Consider the following 21,584-nt stretch of genomic DNA (forward strand, 5'->3'; position numbering starts at 1 on the left):
TTGAACCATGACCTCCCATTTTGGAGAGTCACAAAGTTGTTATTGAGTTACAAACTATTTGATGGTTTATTTAGAATCTAGTTAGTCTTTCATCAATACCTAAATGTGAAATTATTGTTTTTTAATGTTGTTACCAGTACTCTTGTGATCAATCATACTTAATTATTAAATCAAATCAATTCTTACTCATGTATTGACATATACAATTAATCATTTAAACTTTAATAATTTGGTATTTAAAAATCTCTCTCTCGTGGTATTCTCATGTATTATTTTTGTCATATCTGATGCAAGACTTTCATTTTTTCCCCCTCATATTTGATCTTTTTAATCAAACTTTTGTTAGAAAACCATCAAAATGTATAACATTTCTACTTCAAATTATACTCAAAAGCATTATTGCAAAAATTGACCTAAGCGACCGCCCCTATGCCGTGACGATTTTCCCCCTAGGCGGTCGGCCGCCTAGACGCATAACTAGACCGACTCTGCCTCACTCTCTCTCTCTCTCTCTCTCTCTCTATATATATATATATATATATATATATATACTAGTATTTTCATATGCGCGATGCGCAAAAATTAGGTGTCCAATATTATTATTTTATATTAAAATTTTTTATATTTAAATTACTATAAATAATAATAATAATAATAATAACAATAATAATAATAATAATAATGTAAACATTTTTATACATTTGATATTTATATTGTATAAAATAACTCCAAATTAGAATGTATAAATATTATTATTATTATTAAAGAAGATAAGAAAATATATGGTGGATGCATGTGCATAGTAACAATAGTGGAAAAGATAACGGAAGTTATAACGGTAGGAGTATATTTGTCCAAAATATTATAAAGTACAACCTTTATAGCATAATGTATAAAAAAACTTAACGGAAAAAACGGACATAAATGAAGAGTATAACATTCATTCACACTTATTATGTTTATATATATATATATATATATATATATATATATATATATATATATATATATATGACATACACCCACATACATGTACTGTTTTTATTTTTGTTTAGTTAGTCGCTTAGCTCGTAACGCCTACTGTAACCATGCTCAAAAGCATTCAAAAGTTCAAGTTATTAGTATAATTTTGAGTTTAAAATGTGATAAATTGTACTAGTTGTTTTCTATCAAAATTTAAATTTGACAAAGTGAAAATATTTACTAGATATGGCAAAAGTAACATGAAAATAACTTAATAATAACAATAAGATAAAAAAAAAATGGAAACAATACTAAAAATTTTTGCAAATAAACAATTCATATTTAAATAACTCATAATAAAAATAAGTTAACATAAATCGCAAGATATACTTTTTAAAAAGAGTTAATTATCAAAATGTCCATGAATTATAACAAAATTACTAATTTGGTCTTTATTATTATTATTTTTTTTTAGCATAATTAAGTCTTCAGCTTTAAAAATTTTAACCATTTTAGTTCTCTGTTTGTTTAGCCGTCGGATGCCGTTTAACTCGAGGGCATTGCTTGAATTTCATGTTGCTTCCTGGGCTGCTCAGGACCAAATTAATAATTTTGCTATAGTCAATGTATCATTTTTGTGATTAACTCTTCTGTTTAATAAGAGCGAAAATGGTAGATATGATGTGAAGTTCCAGTTCCAGCGATACCCTCAAATTAAACAGATTTTTAATGTTGACTCAACGGAAGACAAAATTAGTTAAAATTTTAAAAGTTGAGAATTTTATTATTCAAAAAAAAAAAAAAGTAATCAATGACCAAATAAATAATTTCACTATGATTAAAATGACCATTTCGATAATCAAGTCTTTATAGAATCTATATTAATAGTAGACTCTTCGGTCGCTCTCATAGTCTCATAGAGTCATAGCGGTCTCAAACGCAGGAGGAATGTATTGCATTGCTATTCGCTAAAAAGCAAAACACCGCACAAAGAGGTTAGTAAAAGCAAAACACTAAAATAAGACTGTAAAGTAAGACTACTAAATAGAAGATTGATTTTGAACACTTGGAGACAATAATTGAAAATTCTCAAAGTTTAAGAGCAAATCTCTTCTCTTATAATTACAGCACAAAAAGACAGCTCTCCGCCAGCGCAAAACAACCATAACATCGCCGACGACGGTGAGGAGGACGCCGACGACGGTGATAATGATTGCACTCCTTTTCGTTTTCCATTTTTAGCAGTAGCATTGGTTTCGCAATCATTACGGTTTGTTTTACCTTTTTCTTCTTCTTCTTTCTCAAATTTTCTAGTTTAAGTTCGGTCGCGGGGGGTTTTAGGGTTTGGTTGAGGGAGGAGGCAGTGTAGGAGTAGAAGGAGGATGGCGGAGGTTATTCTCCACATCTACGATGTGACGAACAGTGCCTCCGACAAGACCAACTCCACCATTCTTCAGATCAACAGGATTTTCAAAGACGGCATCGGTCTCGGCGGCATCTTTCACAGCGCTGTCCAGGTACATCGTCTTTCGTATGCTTGTTTTTGTTTGGTTACATGTATTTTCCATAGTGTTGGATTGGTAGTTTAAACTTAAACTTGCGGAATTAGATCTAGGCTCCTTAGCTTGTATCGGTTGAGGTGTGGATTTCTTACTCTGCTCAAACATTTCTGAATCTAGTCTCGTCAGGCTTCAGTAGATTGATGCTTTGTGTTTTGCAGCAGTTATTTACCAGCTGGGAGTTATAGTTGCTGCTCTTATTGGGTGCCCTGTTGTGTTTATATCTTGTTAGTTAGTTTTCAGATGCAATTGTGTGGTTGATTTACTGAATTGAATAAGCTTTTCTCTCATGCCAAACTTTAGAACTCTAGGCATTTCTAGGTACAGTCTATGGTGTGCTTGGAGAACCAATGAGGAAGATTTTGGAATTGATATTTTGGCACCCATATTCAACTTCTGGCTTAGGAGCATATTTTGCGAATCTGTTCCCCCATTTTCTTTTGCACAAACCAAAAATGCCTGTTTAAGTTGTAACTTGCTGTTACTGTAACAACTTTTAAATCTTAAAAATGCCTGTTGAAGTTGTAACTTGCTTCTGCATGTATGTAGATAGTTGTCTCGGAAAGTTTTATTCGAAGTTGGTAGGTCTGAAATTGGATGAAATACTCTTACAAATTCCCTTCCCTTTTTCTTTAGCATTCAACCCCATATCCATAGCCTCTCCAAATTCCATTTCAACATCATCTTGAAACATTTCTTCATCAATTTCAAGATGAAAATTTTGATTGATTTGATCTTTTTAGTTTTCTTATTGTCTACAAATTTCTTAATCAATTTTCTAACACGTTCAGCATACTTTGTACGTACCTTTACATTAGCAACTCCCCCTGTCGTTTCCTCTATTTGTCACATGTCTGCATACTTAACACGGTTGTTGTCATTGGATAACACGTGTTCCATGGTCCCATATCGAATCTTGATTTTTGAATGAGAATCCACCCCCTCTTTCCTCTTTTTGCCACGTCTGCATACTTCACACAGGTGTTGTCATTGGATACAACACGTGTTCCATGGTCCCATATCGGATCTTGATGTTTTGAATGAGAATCCACCCCCCACTTTCCTCTATTTGTCACATGTCTGCATACATCACACGGGTGTTTTCATTGGACACAACACGTGTTCCATGGTCCCATATCGGATCTTGATTTTTGGAATGAGAATCCACCCCCTCTTTTCTCTATTTGCCACATGTCTGCATACTTCGCACGGGTGTTGTTATTGGATGCAACACGTGTTACATGGTCCCATATTGGATCTTGGTTTTTTGAATGAGAATCCGCTCCCCTCTTTCTTGTATTTGTCACATGTCTGCATACTTCACACGGGTGTTGTCATTGGATACAACACGTGTTCCATGGTCCCATATCGGATCTTGATTTTTTTAATGAGAATCCACCCCCCACCCCACAACACGTGTTCCATGGTCCCATATCGGATCTTGATTTTTTGAATGAGAACTAGGAATCTTTTCTAAAATAATATATTCAATACAATAATTAAATCATCACGTACATTCTTTACTTAAAAAAATGGTTGATTTAATGAAAACTAAGAATTCTTAGTATTTAAAAAAAAAAACTGCCTGCCCATTGCCCACTCTTTGTGCATCACTTTTTGACCACGAAGAGTGGGCAAAGTGCAGACTAAACAGAGATGGAAGATCTTCAATTCTTCACTGAAAATAAAAATAAAAATAAAAAGAAAATTAAAACATCGACACATAACATCAAATCGACCAGGAATAGACTTCTGATAACATATCTCTTAGAGGAGGAGAGTTGCCAGAATCTATGGAGTAGTTGTTTGTGGAGGTATTTAGGACCGAATCTTGCTATTTGGGACAGGTAAACTCATTAAAACCTTAAAATTTCCTCAAGGGCTGCTTTGAATCGGCATCGTGTATAAAAGAGTGCTTCTCGCTCGATTTGTGCAATTGTGCTTCTATCGCTTCAATCTGAAGCTATTGCTTTTCCGCACTTCTATATGTTTTGTCGATTTGATGAATCAATGTGATAGACCATCGATCACGGTTGCTTCATTGCTTAAACATGAAACGATCTCTTTTGACAAGTGAGTTTTTAAGCTACATGTCTCCATGTTTTTTTTTTCATCCCTTTCTTTGCCCGCTTCTCTTCTGTCTTTCTTCTAGTGTTTCATGTGTAACAAGCTGTGTGAGAAAGCACAGAGCTATATTGCAGTCAGAAAATTTCTGTTTTGTGTTCTATGGAGCCATCAGGTTCATAGAGTACTTTTACTACATTCCTCTGTTCTGATGGCATTTTCCCTTTTTTCGTAGAATGGTCATGCATCATCTCATTACTTGCTATTCTTTTCCACTCCATATCTGCTATATTAATAGGTAAGCTGTTTAATTGGATGTATTGTGTGCATAGGTTTATGGAGATGAGGAATGGTCATTTGGGTTTTGTGAACAAGGTACTGGTGTATTTAGCTGCCCTGCAGGACAGAATCCAATGTATTCATATCGTGAAAGCATCAATCTTGGACAAACAAACTATTCAATTTTCAAGGTGAATCAGATACTCAGAGAACTTAGTAGAGAGTGGCCAGGTTGCTCATATGATTTGTTGTCAAAGAACTGCAATCACTTTTGTGATGAGTTCTGTGAAAGACTAGGTGTGCCCAAGCTTCCAGGTAATTTCCCAATCTTCTCTCTCTCTCCCTCCTCTTCTTCCTTGTTAGACACTTAAATGTGCACTATTGTGTATCTTCCTTGACATTCTTATCCTCTCCAATATGTGAGTGCCCTCTTTCAGGCATTAATAAATGTCTGTGAAATTTTTTGTTTAGCACTGTGTGCAATGAGAGTATTCAAAGTATTTTTGCTGTCTGCTCCATTGCAATTGGTGTTGTTTGTACATAGTTATTGTTTGAATATGTGAAATGCAGCTCTTAATTTTTATGATTCTGATTTTTTTTCCATATACAAGGCTTTGAGATGCACTTCCATTTATATTAGGACGATGTTAATGTGTGTGGAAAATTTTATAGAGCACTGGGAGCATTCAAATGAGTTTTGCTTTCTGCTCCATTGCAATGAGTATTGTTTGAACATAGTTAGTTATTGTTTAAATATGTGAAATGCAGTTTTTACTTTTGATGATTCTAATCTTTTATTTCTCCATACATAATGCTTTGAGATGCACTTCCCTTTATATTACGACAATGTTAATATATACCTTCGTTCTGCATTTACTATTATTTTGGAAGAGTTTTTTTCACCCTATTTTGATGGCTTATTATTGAAGTGACACGATTTTGTAAAAGTTGGGGAGTACAAGTGGAAATGCCAATATAGTTGAGGGTGCCTAAAATGGAATAAACTCTATATTGGAAATTTGGAATGCAGTTTTCTGTTCTATTCTTCTATTCATTGAGTAATATATATTGTATATTGTATTGTACAAAATGATTTGTGACATGTTTCCTTTTAGGTTAGGATGATGTGAATATGAACCTCCTTTATTCTGCATTTAGTATTATTTTCCTTCAAATGGTTTTCTTCCTCGGAGAGTGGAACCATGGGTAATTAATACAAAGACTTTTTGGTTGATAACTTGAAAACGCTTGCTCAACTGTTAAGCTTCCATATTACTAACTAGTAGCTAGCATGTTACTCCCGTTATATTCTCGCATTAACTGATATTCATTTGAAGAAACTGAAGAATGAATCTTATTTTAAAATGAAAACTACAAGCATTATAAGTTAGTAAACTGATTTTATGTGACAGAGACTAGAACTTTACTTGAGTCCGGTTTTGTAGCAATTAGAAAATTTTGACAATTCTACGAGGAAGTGATGTGTCAGATTGTTGTTGAACTTGTTCTGAGTTACTTATTACTGTGAAGTAGATTGGGAGTCAGAAGAAGGAATCCTTGTAATAATGAATTAGGAATTACTGAAGTCACTCTCATTCTCGAATACTGAACTAAATTCTACTAAAAGAGAAACTTTTTTTTTTTTTGTACAATACCCCAACCATATTGTTCTTATGTTTCAGTTTGTTTCATTGACAACATTATTATAACTTGTGTAACAGGTTGGGTAAATAGGTTTGCCAATGCTGGTGATGCTGCTGTTGAGATAGCAGGAAACACAGCCTTTCGGGTGAGATTCTGTTACTTTTGTTTGGAATATACACACTTATTAGCTTTCACAGTCTCTGTTGAGTGTGTAGAATCTTTGTTGACTTATTTGATCAAGATAAGTTTTTAATAGAAGACAAAGCTAACACTCCTATTACCTTCGTGTTAGATCATCAGTTGTTGTATAATGTTTATGAAAGGTCAATGATTTTTCATAATTCTGTAAAGTAGGAAGATTTTGGAGCATGGTTTCCAAAATTTTGATTGGGTAAGTTCCTTTTTCTGACTATCTTGGCTTTTTTTTATTGTTGAAGCTGAGGCAAGCAAAAACAGAGATTGTTACAGCAAGCAAAGTGGCTTATCGGTTCCTTTCAGGAATCGCCTCCAATAATTCTGGTAGTAACCCCGATTCCCCTAGCAATTCCACCAGAGGAAGTCCTCGCCTCCAAGCCACTTGGTTCAAAAACCTCATTTCTACGGGGGCCAGACCATCAAGTAGTTCGGATGTAGAGAGTCGAGATGAAGAGATTATGCGGCCTCCACAGCAGCGTCAAGATGCAGAAGCACCACCAGCTCTAAGGCAGAGCCCCGTGCATGGACCATGAAGGAGTTTTCTCCCCAGCATAGTTGTGTTTATATTCAAGAACATGTAGACTAAACTTGAAATTGTTTGTGGGATCAGTGTGTAGTGTAAAAAACTGAATTTGTTGATCACTGCATTAAGTCTTTCTTGTTATTGTAATTGAATTGAACGCCACCCACATGGTATCACAGTTATGTACCATGATTTGCATTGAAGTCGTTGAAAGTAAAAATGAGGTTTAGAGTTCATATGAGATTGATTCAGTCTGCAAAATACTGCAAACTTTTTTTGGTCTTCAGCAATGTTAAGAATTATGCAGTGTTGTAAAAATCCTACTTAGGCGTCAGCCGGCCACCTAGTGTCACCATAATCGGCTGGCTAGGCGGTAGACTAGGCCGCCTAAGCGTTGACTAGACTTTCTAGGCATTGCTTAGTTGGCCGATTAGCTATTGGTGGGTCAAGTTTTTTGAGAAGGGGCTTAAGAACACAGGGCCTTACCCTATTGAGATTATGCATTCTAATCAAATCCAAATATTCAATCTCATACTGCGCAACTCTCCAGCATGGGTTGTCCATCCTGTTTACAGCAGGTTCATTCATTTAAACTAGATGAAACATATAATTTAATTTATTGAATTTCTCATTATATTTAATTTCTACTATTCTGATGAATGCAGTGACATTATAATACAACATTTGACAATTCTCTCACCCACGGAGTCTGAAAATACGGACGACATTGATCCAGGTCCGTTTTCATTGAGTTTTATGTCTCTATCCGTGCTAGCATCAGATATTATATATATAACAACATAATATTGAATATTGTTATGCGGAGGCCGGTAAAAGGCCAAATCCATTAATTAGTAACTAGGAGATTGTTGTACGGAGGTAGGTGCAGGTGCAGGGCCAAGTTTAGCATCTTAAAATTGCCTCTCAAAAATGTGATGTCGGTTTATAAATAAATAAAGTTGCGCATTCGCTAGCTATAACTTTTGGTTGGTAATTGGTAAGCGCTTGATCTTAATAAGTGGTATCAGAGCCAAGTTACAAGTTCGAGGCCAACAAGAACAAAAGGGGGAATTGTATGTTGTTGGGCGTAGGGCAAGTTCAGGACAAGTCCAGCACCCTGCCATACTAGCAAGTGTATTGGCCTGAGGACAAGTCCAACACCATGCCTAGCTGGCAAGTGCATTGAGCTTAGGGCAAGTTCAGCATCCTGCCTAACTGGCAGGTGCATTGGGTTGAGGGCAAGTTCCCTAACTGATAGGTGCGTTGAGTTGAGAACAAGTCCTACACTTGCCTCTCAAAAATTAAATGTGATGGCGTTTGATCCTAACAGGTGTGTTACGTTGTTTTCCAATCCCTGCAGATTCTTGCACAAATGTTTGAATATGGGATAACTACATTGCGTCGGGAGATAACTGTATCGCAGTTGGAATGAGTCCGGGATAGAATATGGCATGCCAACCAAACACCTCTCAATCAAAAGGTTGACTTGCATTTCCCCACGTAGTGCTACCATTGCCATAGGAAGCGAACTCTCAAGTGGGATTCAGGACGTTAGGGCCGAACACATCTTAGCCATCAACACCGAATCCGGCATGAGGATCAAGACCGCCCCTTGCCGAGGCGGCTTCATCAAAGACATCTACGTTAGGAACGTCGAATACGATACGATGAAGTATGTGCTATGGATTACGAGCGATTACAGCAATAATTCCGACGCCAAAGCGCTATCTACTATAAGCGGGATAAGTTACAGTAATATCAAGGCGAAAAACGTGACGATCGCTGGGCATCTCATCGGCTATGAGAATCATCCCTTCACTGGAATTTGTATGTCTAACGCGACGATGGAGATGCACCAGAACTCGGAATTATCATCGGAGGAGAAACAGAAATCGGCATGGAACTGCTCGGATATCAGCGGTGTTGCCAGCTCCGACATGACTCCTAGCCCCTAAAAAGAGTAATGTTGTGTGCAATTTCTCTACTGATCAACTTCCAATCGAGAAAGTTGAGTTCAAGACTTGTCGTGCTCCTCTTAAGCACCTGTAGGCCAACATAGGTTATTTTTCTTTTACAAATGTTACTTTTCGTTTTGTAAAGCGTTTAGTTAATGTGTCGCTTATTTTTTAGCTAGGGAGGCTTGTTTGCATTTGAGTAGCCAGTTTTGGTGTGATACCGATCCCTCGTTTATTTTTCATGCTTTATGTAACGACTTGACGCTTATATAAGCTAAGAGGTTTGGTGGTTTGTTTTAAAAAAAAATGATAAAATTTATATATTTAAAAAGTATATAAAAATATTATTAAATATAAAAAATTAAATCAAAAAATTATTACTTCGTATAAAATACTAAAAAAAAAAAAAAAAAAAAAAATTGACCACAAATCTATATATATATATAAGTAAAATCCTCATTCCCAAATTTTCCCCCCAAAACTTTTGTAGTAAAACTTATTTGGTAAGTAAATGTAAAATGGAAACCCTAATTTTAATTGGTAATATAATAAAAACCATAACTGTTACCCTTAATCATATCTAAACACCTATATATACATCACATTTCTCTTCAATACAAACAGTACCAAGTTACAAAGAATGAAATGGAATATTCTCTGCAACTGCATATCAATGGTGTAGAGAATAGGGAGCTTCGAGAAGAGGACGAACAAGACCCATATTCTCTGCGTGAGGTGTGGCCGCTGAAGCTTCCATATCCAGAAGAGCCGTTGCACCACACTTGCACATTAATTTGGTAAATCTATGTATCATTTTTTCAAAATTTTTATTTTTTATTTTTGATAAAGAATCGAAAATCATACCATTGGTGAAATTTAAAATCTATGTACATATATTTTTTCAAAAAAAAAAAATCTATCTACATATATTATATAAACTATGAATATATATTGATCATATATATAAGCCAGTTCGTTAAACATCAATATTGAGTTTAATATTGTTTCTTTCAATTTTTTGTATTTAAATTTTGTATATATACAACTTCAACTTCAATAGGCTTTATTCAGAATGGTTAGTATCTAAATTTCATAGATTTATCCCAGAATCCTCTTAACATTTTAATTCTATTCTTTTTAGTTATGTGCAATGTTATAAAAATATTTTTATTTTTATTTGCTATTATTTGACCCTTTACTCTTTTTAATTGTAACTCTAACAATATTGCCGAGGAAGAAAGTTGGAGACACCGAGGGAGGAAAAGCGGAGACGCCGATGCTGCGAGATAGAGAGAGATCATGAGAGAAGTTAGAGGCTAAGAGAGTGCAATGAGTGAGGGCTGCAGAGAAGATGGGCAGGGTTAGATTTTGTCTCTGTGTATAAAAATTTGTCTTTAAAAAAATAGGATAACTGTTATTATTTTACATTTAATTTAGATTAATAATTGTTTATTTATGATAAATATACCTTTAATATCTATGGAGTATATTATTAATTATTCTTATCAAATCAACATAATTATTAAATTACAAAATTATATATATGAATAAATAAAGCTCATATCACATTTTTATATATAAAATTTAATAACATTAATAGTTTTTAATAACATTGTATAATTTAATATTTTAAATTTTTAGTATGTACGTCACATAAGTTATAATTTAACATTGTCATACTATTAATTTATTAATTAATTTATTGATAAAATAATTAATAAAGTATAATTGGTAAGAAACTAATGTTATTGCTACTTAGTGTTAATCAAGGAAATAATATCCCATCAGCACGAATATGTACTATATCCCATCCGTCTAACATTAATTAAGGAAATAATATATCGTTATTATGCTAAACTATTATAATGTTATTACTTAATTTATAAGTAAATAATGAATTAATAATTATTATATTATTTTATAAGAAAATAATTAATAATAATAATATACTAATATTAAATATTTAAGCAAGGAATTGATATATATGGTACTTGATATTCATGGAAATCAAAAAGCCATTAATAAGCAAGCAATTGATATATATATATATATATATATATATATATATATATATATATATATGTTATTACATTCATGGCCGTTACCCAAAATCCCCTAGCATATAACATTTTTTTATTGAAAGGACGGGTAGATCCGGGGGAGACACCCCTAGCATATGATATAAGCAATTAATAAAACATAATTGGTAAGAAAGTAACGTAATTTATAAGAAAATATTTTTGTTAAGAAATTAAGTAAAATCCTTACTCCGTATATATAATATAATAACGTAATAACCTACATTTATAAGGAAATAATATACCTGAGTCAAAACATCCACATTGATTTAATAATTTATAAGCAGATAATTTACTTATCAAAAAATATTTACATTTTTTAATTGCTATATATCTCTTGATGTGTATATTATATAACGTTATTACTTAATTTATAAGTAATAATTATTCTATTCTTTTATATGGAAATCTATACTTCTATACTTACCATTAATAAAAGTAAAATCATCTTCTTCAATTTTCCTACTCAAACTTTTGTTAATATTAATTTATTTATTGATAAAAAAATTAATAAAGCACAATTGGTAAGAAAATAACGTTATTTATAACCAAATATTCTATGGTAAGTAAATAATGTAATTAAAGATGGAAATAATTTTGCAATATGTATATATAAAGATGTGTAATTACTAATGACAGAAAATAAAAGTATTCTAATAATTCACTGAGAATGGCCTACTGCTTCTTAAAAATTTTTACAATTTCGGAAACTATTGTATTGGGGTTGCCTTTTTTATTGGTGTATATGTAATAAAAAATGTAATATAGAAATGGTTAATTAATAAATATCTAAATAATTTATAGTATTCAATTTTTGGTACTAAACAAACTTTTTTTTTATTGTCATTATTAGTTATTCCTTCACAATAATTTAAACTTTGCCATTTCATTTTTTTAGAAAACGAGCCATTGTGTAATCATAATAATACACAAGCATCGTTATTGCGATCAAATATATCGGTCGATAATGCTCAACCATCATTACAATCAACTATTGGTGCACCATCAGTTATATCAGTCACCCCAACAATGATTGGTAAATATAATTTTGTATCACAATCATTTGTAAGTATTTTACTGTATCATTTTTAAATATCTTAACTTCATATAAATAATTGCAGTGACAGGTAATGAACCGTTGTATAGTGGATTTATGATTTCTTCTCCAAGAACACCGATTAATATATCCATCAATGGTATTCAATTTTAACGTTCACATTATTTGTAATAACTTTTACATTTTAATAAATACAATTGTTTTTTTTTTCTTACAAATTATTGATTACTTACAATTAACATGTTCATATTAATTACCATGCATTTATTTGTTATTATTATTTTCAAAATTATTACAATTCAGAGACTCATTCATATTTCTGTCTAAGTAGAATCTATTCTATGAGAATTATTTAAACACTTATATTTTTACGAATCTTTTTTTGCAATAGTTAATGTTCATCAAAGTTTGTTCGAAGATAATCATGTGGCCACCAGAGGAACACCATTGAGTGCAATCACAAATGGTATATGTTATATTTAAATATCATTTTATCTTTCAATACTATAGAATTTTTTAATATCATTTTATTTAATTAACCATTGTTTGATTTGTACGCGTTAACTCTATTTGCAGTTGCTAGCAACCCAAATTTATACGCATTGAACAGTGATATTCGATCGTCCACCATTAGCTGATGTATCAAACGGTAATTTAGATTACACGGTTCACGATTTTTACAATCTTGGTTATTCCTATTTTATTAAAGTGCAATAATTAACAGTTAATTATGTTTTTTAAAGTGCAAAAAGCACCACATCATCATTCTAATAGTGGTTTGTGGTCAATTGTGAGAACTTCCAGTACAACATCGTCAAGAACAAAATACGGATTTCAAACAATTCGTATCTGAAAATAACGGATATGGTCATTTTTTATGAACTCACAACTCTTAGATATGTTCAATTTCATCAAACAACCAATAATGTGTTAATAATAAACTATTTATGTAATTGGATTCCTATTTGGACCTTGGGGATGCTGCTCATTTATGTAATTATTGTGGTGCCTTATTCTGGCGACACGAGCGCTCATTTCTGTAAACTTTTTAAATCTCATGTAATATTTAATAACACAATGCCTTATAATATATGGTAATAGTATGTTGTGATGATTATTATTTGATTTTATAATTTTTTAAACATTTTGTAGAATAAAGTTATTTAAATTTTATGTCATGCATGGAAATGAATATTAATTCGTTTTATGAATGAAAAAAAAATGAATATTACACACAAGAATCTATTATTAGTATTCTGTTAATAATTGGTATGGGAATCAGGTCAAATGAAAAAGGAAATTAATATTAAAAATTCATTGCAAATATAATACAAGTTTTCCCTTCAAAAAAAGTAGTAACTACCAAATGAAATATTATGAAAGAAAAAAGAATGAAGAAAATATGAAATGAATATATTCATATTTCACTGGAAATATAATCAGCAAATTATATTATTATAATTATATTAATTATTTATGAAGGAAAAAGGAAAAGAATATATTAATATTTCACTGGAAGCATAATCAGTAATTATATTTTTATAATTATATTATTTTTTAGTTATATGAAAATAAATATTAATACTTTTTATGAACGAAAAAATAAATAAATATTACACATGGGAATATGTTATTAGTAACCACCAAATGAAATATTAAGAAAAAATTATGAAGAAAAAAGGAACGAAAATCAATTTTAATTCTTTTTAGGAAGGAAAAGGAAATGAATATATTCAAAAGGAAATAAAATACTAGGGAAAACAAAATGAATATATTAAAATTTTACTGGAAATATAACACAGTTTTTCCTACCAAAAAATTAGTAACCAACAAATAAAATATAAAAAAAAAAATTATGAAGGAAAAAAATATGGCAATCAATATTTATTCTTTGTATGAAGGAAAAAAGAAATGAACATATTCAAAAGGAAATGGAATATTAGAAAACGAAATGAATATATATTAATATTTCACTGGAAATATATAATCGGCAATTATATTATGATAATTATATGAATTAAATAATAATTAATTAATTATATTAATAAATAGTAATAATTAATATTTAATATTTAATAATTATAGTATAGACAAATTGATATTGATATGTATTTCCTGAATATAAAATGATCACAAACTCATTTCTTTTCTACCATTATATACTTTTAATTCTTCTCTTATATTTCTCAACTTTCTCTTTATTGTTTTGTAATGAAGTCAAATTTTGTCACTGCCTCTGATCTATCTTTCAAGACAAGGAAACGCTTTATAGACCTTCAGTTGACGCGTTGTTATTTGTCCAGAGAATATCAACGCATAGCCGTCAAGGCGTCAACCACCAAACTCTAGAGTGCTTATTTCATGACTCTAAGGTACATATTGCATTTATATATTATTTAAATATCACTTTATTTTTGTGATATTACATTGAATATCAATTAATATTAATATTTATGTTGTATGTTGTATATTCTATACAAATAATTTATATAACTGAGTTGCAAGTTAGACAACGAGCTAATTAGACCAATTAATACAAATCATAAACACTGCTATATAAAATCTCTAAAGTTTCAGCACCGGATGCGTACATCTACACGTTGGCTATTAATTGAATAATTATTTGTTCGAATTCAAGCATTAATAACATCAGAAAACATAATCGATCCAACTCAATTATTCAATTGCACTATATAATATTTGGTGTTTTAATTTAAATAATTATATAGCAATCCAAATACTTTTAATATATTACAACAAATCCATTCCGTGCATCGCACGGGGGCAAATACTAGTAGTAGATAAATAAAATGAGGGCGTAGGAGTGTAAAATTAGGGTCCTGTTTGGAATGAACTAAAATAGAGAGAGAACCCAAAAGAAAGTCGCCATAGCCATACCGGAAGCAGAGAACACTTAAAGCAAACTCATATGGTGCCTTTGAATCCGAACCCACCCGAAGGCTTCCACTAGGATCCGATGGGCATGGCCGTTGCGAACCCGGACTCCATTTCCAGCCCCACCGCTGTCAATTCCAACGCGCTGCCGTCGTCGTCGTCGTATTCCGATGATCCGACGAAGAAGGTCCGTAAACCCTACACCATTACCAAGTCTCGCGAGAGCTGGACCGAGCCCGAGCACGACAAGTTCCTCGAAGCCCTCCAACTGTGAGTTTATATTGTATATGTATACACATTTGTATATTTGTCGATCATTGTTCTATTCTTCTCATTTTTCGATTTAGGGCTTTGGTGACCAATCAAGGGATGTGAGTTCTAATTAATCAATCAGTTCAGGGAAGCTAGGACTGTTTCTCAAATCTGAATGCTACTCTAATTTCTTGGTCTTTTAGGTTTAATTGCTGGTTTGCACGTCAATGATATACTCTATTACCTCAACCGTGTGATGAGGAATGGCGGTAGACATTTTCAGTGTAAAATTTGTCTTCATAGTTTTAGAAAGAACTTAAGAATGTCTTCTTGTGTTTCAACATTGGAGTGTAAACAATTCATATTTGATAGTCTTTTCAGAATAGATTGGCTGAAGTGTGATAAATGTTCAGTCAGCTGAAGAAAGTAAATTCTGTGGTTGGAACTGTAATTATCTTCTGTCATTCATTACATACAGATTTGATCGAGATTGGAAGAAAATTGAGGCATTTGTTGGATCGAAGACTGTAATTCAGGTAGTATTTAGACCTTTAGTTGTCCAAAAGAAAAAAAAAATCATATCATCCTGATTACAGCTTGTACTTTATTTATTTCTATTCTGCATTACCATTTGTTCAATACTCACAGTTCATTATCCATTTACTTCTGCAGATACGTAGTCATGCTCAAAAGTATTTTATGAAGGTACAAAAGAGTGGAACTAATGAACATCTACCTCCACCACGGCCAAAGAGGAAAGCCACTCATCCTTATCCTCAGAAAGCCCCAAAAAGTGGTAAGTGTGTTTAATTTGCTGTATTGGAATTGTCATGGGCATAAGTCAGGAATGTTTCTTGTTCTTATCTGTTATACTTTTCCAGCACCAACCGTGTCATCACTGTCAAATTCTTTTCAAACACCATTAGCATTTCCTGATGCTGGACTCACACCGAAGCCTGATCCTTCTTTGATACCCATAGTTCCTGTAACAGGTGCAGCATTGCCACCTTGGAAAGACTACTCTGTGCAAGCAGGCAGTTCAAGTGTGAAAAAAGGTTCCATAGTTGCAATGGGTTTAATTTAGTGCCATTCTTAATTGCTATTGTCTCACTTAGTTGGCATAGATGGAGATTTACTTAAAAAACTTATTTTTATTTTTTATTGTAGATAATATGTCATCAGTAGGACAAGCTCATGTCTATACCTACTCTAGCAGTGGTAATGAGGGTGCTCCTAGTGAATTGACAGATCAGGGAGCTAATGGATCTTCAATGAAAGGTGAATCAAACTAATCATGTTTGTTCATTTTGGGTTTGGGGTTTAAAATACATATAAAGCCTATGTATTTAATAACTAAAGTTACCAAATAGCTAACTATTTTTTGGTGTTGTGGGTGGGCATATCTGAAGTGTTACAGCAGTTTTAATAGTGCAAAATTTGCTTTTGTTTATACAACAATGTACTGAAGATATCCCACTAGTAGTTTTTTTGCTTGGCAGTGTTGTAAAACTCAGCCTAGGCAGATTCTATGAGAAAAGATTCTATGCACCTTTTTATGAGAAAAGATTCTAAATGAGAAAAGATTCTATGAGAAAAGATTTTATTTTATTTTATTTTATTTTATATATATATATATAAAATTTTCCTTCATTCTGGGCAGTTGATCTAATCTCACCCCATTTTTCACTTGGAAGTTCCTTCGCACGTGAACCATTCCCTATATATATATATATATATACCCAATGGTGTTATTGCCATTTAAATTTCTTACATGCATAGAATCTTTTCTCATTTAGAAAGGATCTAATTTTTGAACCATGAGTATATGGTATTTAGTATTCTTTAAGTTGTGGTAGTAAGGTTAGTGGTGATTGCTAATGGTGTTGAGTGTTGTTTCATGTTCAATGCTTACACTCTCAAAAGTTACATTTAGTATTGTGTTATCCTGTCTGTTACTTCACATGAATATAAGTAGAAGAAAGGGTATCATTTGTAGCTGTACTAGTTCCAAGTGCAATTATTTAGCATGAGGGCAACAGGGTTCTGGCGGCTTTGATTATTTATTTGCCTAGGTGTTCATGGAACATTTGCAAATAATTTGTTCTTAAATACAGCACATCATGCAGTTAATTTTGAGTGACATTCGTTTTGTTTGATGTACCACAATAGTTCTAATGTAATCTTGTCCCTGCTAACACCTTACTTTTTGTTTTGGCTTTATGCAGTGTTGCCTGACTTTGCTCAGGTATACAACTTCATAGGCAGTGTTTTTGACCCAAATGTGACTGGTCACCTGCAGAAGCTAAAGGAAATGGACCGCATTGATGTTGAAACAGTATGCACCTTGACTTGTACTTTAAACCTTTATGACTTGTTGGCCAATAAAATGAAAATGAAAATGAAAGTACCCCTCACATTCGGGCCATACAGCTGACTTTCCTATGAAGTATTGCTCATCTTAAATTTTAGGTTTTGTGATACTGCTTATGGAATTCTCAGGATCTTGTATTCGTTCATATTAGGATGGAGTTTTTTCCCTAATAGGGATACTTTTAAACTTATTTCCCAAACAGGAATACTTTTAGCCTCATCATAGCTTGTCACCTGCCACAGCAAACACCTTGCCATGTGATCTTCACCCCATCATCAATGCTATTTTATTTTATTAAATAATAAGAGATCACAAATTAATTTTATTCTAGGGTTTAGTACAACATATTTTTAGTAACATCCAAACTAATTTTATTTAATTAAACATTGTTTCCAAATGTTTACAATTTTAGAATTAAATTAATTTTTTTAAATATTATTTCCAAATGTTAATTAAATAAAGTTAGTTTGAAAGTTTTTAAAAGTAAAGTTCTTAGAACAAAATTATTTTTAAAAATTGTTTTTAAATTAATTAAATAAATAAAATAAAAGACATTAATATTAATAAAATTAAAAGGGTTGTAGTACTGTTTCGTTTCCAAATAATTCAGTACTTGATAAAATAAATGAAATAGTTCTAAACTGGTTAAAAAGCATTGTTGTAAACTGGTTATAGTTCTAAAATATTATATGAATGACATGGATTCGATTATTACTAATAACATTTTGATCTCTTATTATTTAATAAAATAAAATAGCATTGATGTTGTGGCGAAGATAACATGGCAAGGTGTATACTGTGGACAATGTAGAAATAGTGGATGATGAGGGTAAAAGAATCCTGTTTGGGAAATAAGTTCGCCTGTTTCATATAATATCTCTAACTAATTGCTTTAACACATTCCTCTTAGTATTTCTTTGTAATTCATTACCCCATCAAAAAAAAAAAAAAAGAAAAATTAAACATCTGTTCTATATTCCATTCACTTGTAGATTCAAGTCTGCCTTACAGGAAGCAAATATTCATGTTGGTTTTAGTTGGTTGAATGCTGTGAAATAATGTTTCATAATCTTTCTCAAGTCCCTTTTTTGCTTGGATCCTTTTCAGGTGTTGTTACTGATGAGAAACCTCTCCATCAATCTAACAAGGCCAGATTTTGAGGATCATGTAAGTGCAAAATATATCAAACATGTGATTCTAATTTTCTAATAGCTATGAATTGGGATCCTCCGAAGCCATGAACTTCCCTCTTCTGATTTGAACTCTTCTGCTTCTAATATTTTTGTACCTTCCTCAATTGGTATACATGGATTCTAGTCTACCAAGCCTGGTAAATCCTCTATCAATAATGAAATCTTGTACAACAGTAAACCTGTGATGACCATTTTATTAAAGGCGATGAACATTATAAAGACCATTACTTACATTTGTGATGAATATTACATATCATAAACATTTTCTTGTGGGGTGCACACAGCATGGTGGAGTGGGGTGGTGTGGCCCGTGATATAATTTGCACTGTCCTTTTAATGTGGTGGTAATTGCCTAGAGTTGCTTTGATAGTTTTAACTTATTTATGCAGAGGAGGCTGCTTTCTTCATATGAAGATGTGGCGAGTGATGGGGGTGGAAATAAGGTATTATGTGAAAAAAAATCTCAGAATGCTGCTCGAATTTGGTAAAGCCACAATTGGTCTATGTTGCATTCTGCCCCCGTTTGCAGTCAGGAATTTTTTCAAGTTGCAAAATGGTTTAACACTTTAACCTTGGTACCTAAAGAAACCAATTTATGCAAGGGCCATGATTTTCTGGCGTGCATATACAGTTTTGGTAAAATTGCATCTGTGCAATTAAATGAGTGTACATTCTGTAAAAAATAAAGAGAGAGAGAGAGAGAGAGAGAGAGAAAGAGTGTGTGTGTGTATACTGCAGGCATCTAAAATGTAAATCTGATTTGTGTAAATTCAAGTTTGACAATTACATAATCCAGCTTTTGCAATGCTTGCTTATTTGTAAGCCTGTGTAAATTATTGAGGAGACAATAGAAAGTTTGAAAAATATTGGCTTCAAGTTTCTATCCATTTTCTTGATTTGTGAATTTGCCAGCTGCGGCCAGGCTTGCCACCCATCATTATTGTGTGGATCATGGTCCACACAGCTGTATGGACTATACTATTATTGATGATCCACACAGCTGTATGGACTATACTATTATTGTGTGGATCATGCTCCACACAGCTGTATGGACTATACTATCAAATACGGAGTATATATATTCAGTACACAAATAATGTATTTTTAGTATATTAAAAATGTATTTTTTGTTATGATTCATATAGCATTATGTGGACCAACAAAGATTTGGTTGGTAAGAATAAATGGAAAGGCATTAAAACGGACAGGTTTGTAATATCTGGTTTGTCCAATATGCGAGATAGTTTCATTTTAGATACACTGTAATTTCATTTTGTTATAAACACACAACAAATATGAAATTTGTTAAAATGTAACGGCGGCCGTTTCTTTACTTAAAGAAACAGCGTCATTTTCGGACCATGATCGACAGTATAACAACCAATAATAGAATTAAAAGAGAGGAAACAACAAACAAAATGCAATAAATAAGTTTTTGTGTAGTTAAAATATATATATATATATATATATATATATATATATATATATTTTTTTTTTTTTAATTTTAAATAATTTTTGAAATATAAAAAGTGATTGCAACAAATATATTTTCTTTTCTTTTTTTTTTTTTTATTACAAAGGACAACGAGGCTCAAAACCTAGACCTCCCACATAAGGGAACAATCCAATACCAATGAACCATAAGCCACTTGGTACAAATATATTTTCTTTAACTATGAATGTTCGAAAAAATGTGATTTTTTAAACAAATATTTCAATATCTTTCAATTATTGCATATTCTGATGAATGCCTAATCCATATATAATATATACAGATAAATTTTAATTTTAGTCTTGACTATTGTGATTGTGGCTTGTTTGACCACCATTAGCTGTTAGTTAAACAGCTAATATGAGTGTTTGGTTAATTAGTTTTTGTAACAGTTTATTGTTGTAAAACGCTAAAATTCAAAAAGCTACTTTGAGAATTTTTTTGATCAACTTTTTGAGAAAATAAATTATTTTCAACCATACACCTCCCAATAACTTAAAAACACGAGACTGTGTAGACGAGTTTAGCACTCCTATCTACCAATCTCGTCGCTCTCATTGTCTCTTCACAGTATGAGCCCGTTACCTAGTATCGTAAATGTAATTAGTAATGAGACGTGATTACCGATTAGTGTTCATGGGCTTCCTGAGCCCGTGAACATATGTTTAATTTTTAATAATAATAATAATAATAATAATAATAATAATAATAATAATAATATTATTATTATTATTATTATTATATGTTAAAATAACATAATACATGCATACCTTAAAAGTCTTTTTACATGTAATTAGCTATCAGCTAATAATTAATTTACAAAACATATTTCTACAACCATTTAATACTATCAACTAGTCAAACCCTAACCCAATCAACTAACAACTATCAGTTAAGTCAATATGCTATTATCTATTTGCTATTTGTCAAACACCCCCCATTGTCTTCAACAGGTACGAAGGGAGAGGGGGGGGCAGGGGGGGTAGCCGCCCCCTCACCCCACCCCCACCCCATATATATAGTATTTATATGTATATATGTATATATAGTACATGTTTTAGTAT

General features: G+C 32.1%; 2 protein-coding genes and 1 pseudogene across 4 annotated transcripts; all 3 read left to right on the top strand.

Moving 5' to 3' along the window:
- Positions 1-1,901: 1,901 nt before the first annotated feature.
- On the top strand, positions 1,902-7,468 carry LOC109173184 (deSI-like protein At4g17486). 3 transcript variants are annotated; one of them, XM_019322465.1, is made up of 6 exons: positions 1,902-1,958; positions 2,092-2,166; positions 2,278-2,480; positions 4,919-5,180; positions 6,587-6,654; positions 6,947-7,468. In XM_019322465.1, the coding sequence occupies exons 3-6, from the start codon at positions 2,346-2,348 to the stop codon at positions 7,235-7,237; spliced, it is 756 nt and encodes a 251-aa protein (XP_019178010.1). In that variant the 5' UTR covers positions 1,902-1,958; positions 2,092-2,166; positions 2,278-2,345; the 3' UTR covers positions 7,238-7,468. The 3 variants fall into 3 exon arrangements, with proteins under 3 accessions (XP_019178010.1, XP_019178009.1, XP_019178011.1); XM_019322464.1 differs by lacking the exon at positions 1,902-1,958 and having other exon boundaries at positions 1,994-2,166; XM_019322466.1 differs by lacking the exon at positions 1,902-1,958 and having other exon boundaries at positions 1,994-2,145.
- Positions 7,447-9,276, top strand: LOC109173076 (annotated as a pseudogene).
- Positions 9,277-15,157: 5,881 nt separating this feature from the next.
- On the top strand, positions 15,158-19,909 carry LOC109173198 (protein REVEILLE 6-like). The gene is made up of 8 exons (XM_019322493.1): positions 15,158-15,482; positions 15,943-16,000; positions 16,137-16,260; positions 16,346-16,519; positions 16,632-16,742; positions 17,690-17,799; positions 18,943-19,002; positions 19,418-19,909. Exons 1-8 carry the CDS (start codon positions 15,295-15,297, stop codon positions 19,514-19,516), a joined length of 924 nt encoding a protein of 307 aa, XP_019178038.1. The 5' UTR covers positions 15,158-15,294; the 3' UTR covers positions 19,517-19,909.
- Positions 19,910-21,584: the final 1,675 nt, after the last annotated feature.

The sequence above is a fragment of the Ipomoea nil genome, unplaced genomic scaffold (genome assembly GCF_001879475.1).
Source record: "Ipomoea nil cultivar Tokyo-kokei standard unplaced genomic scaffold, Asagao_1.1 scaffold0465, whole genome shotgun sequence".
In the NCBI taxonomy this organism is placed as follows: Eukaryota; Viridiplantae; Streptophyta; class Magnoliopsida; order Solanales; family Convolvulaceae; genus Ipomoea; species Ipomoea nil.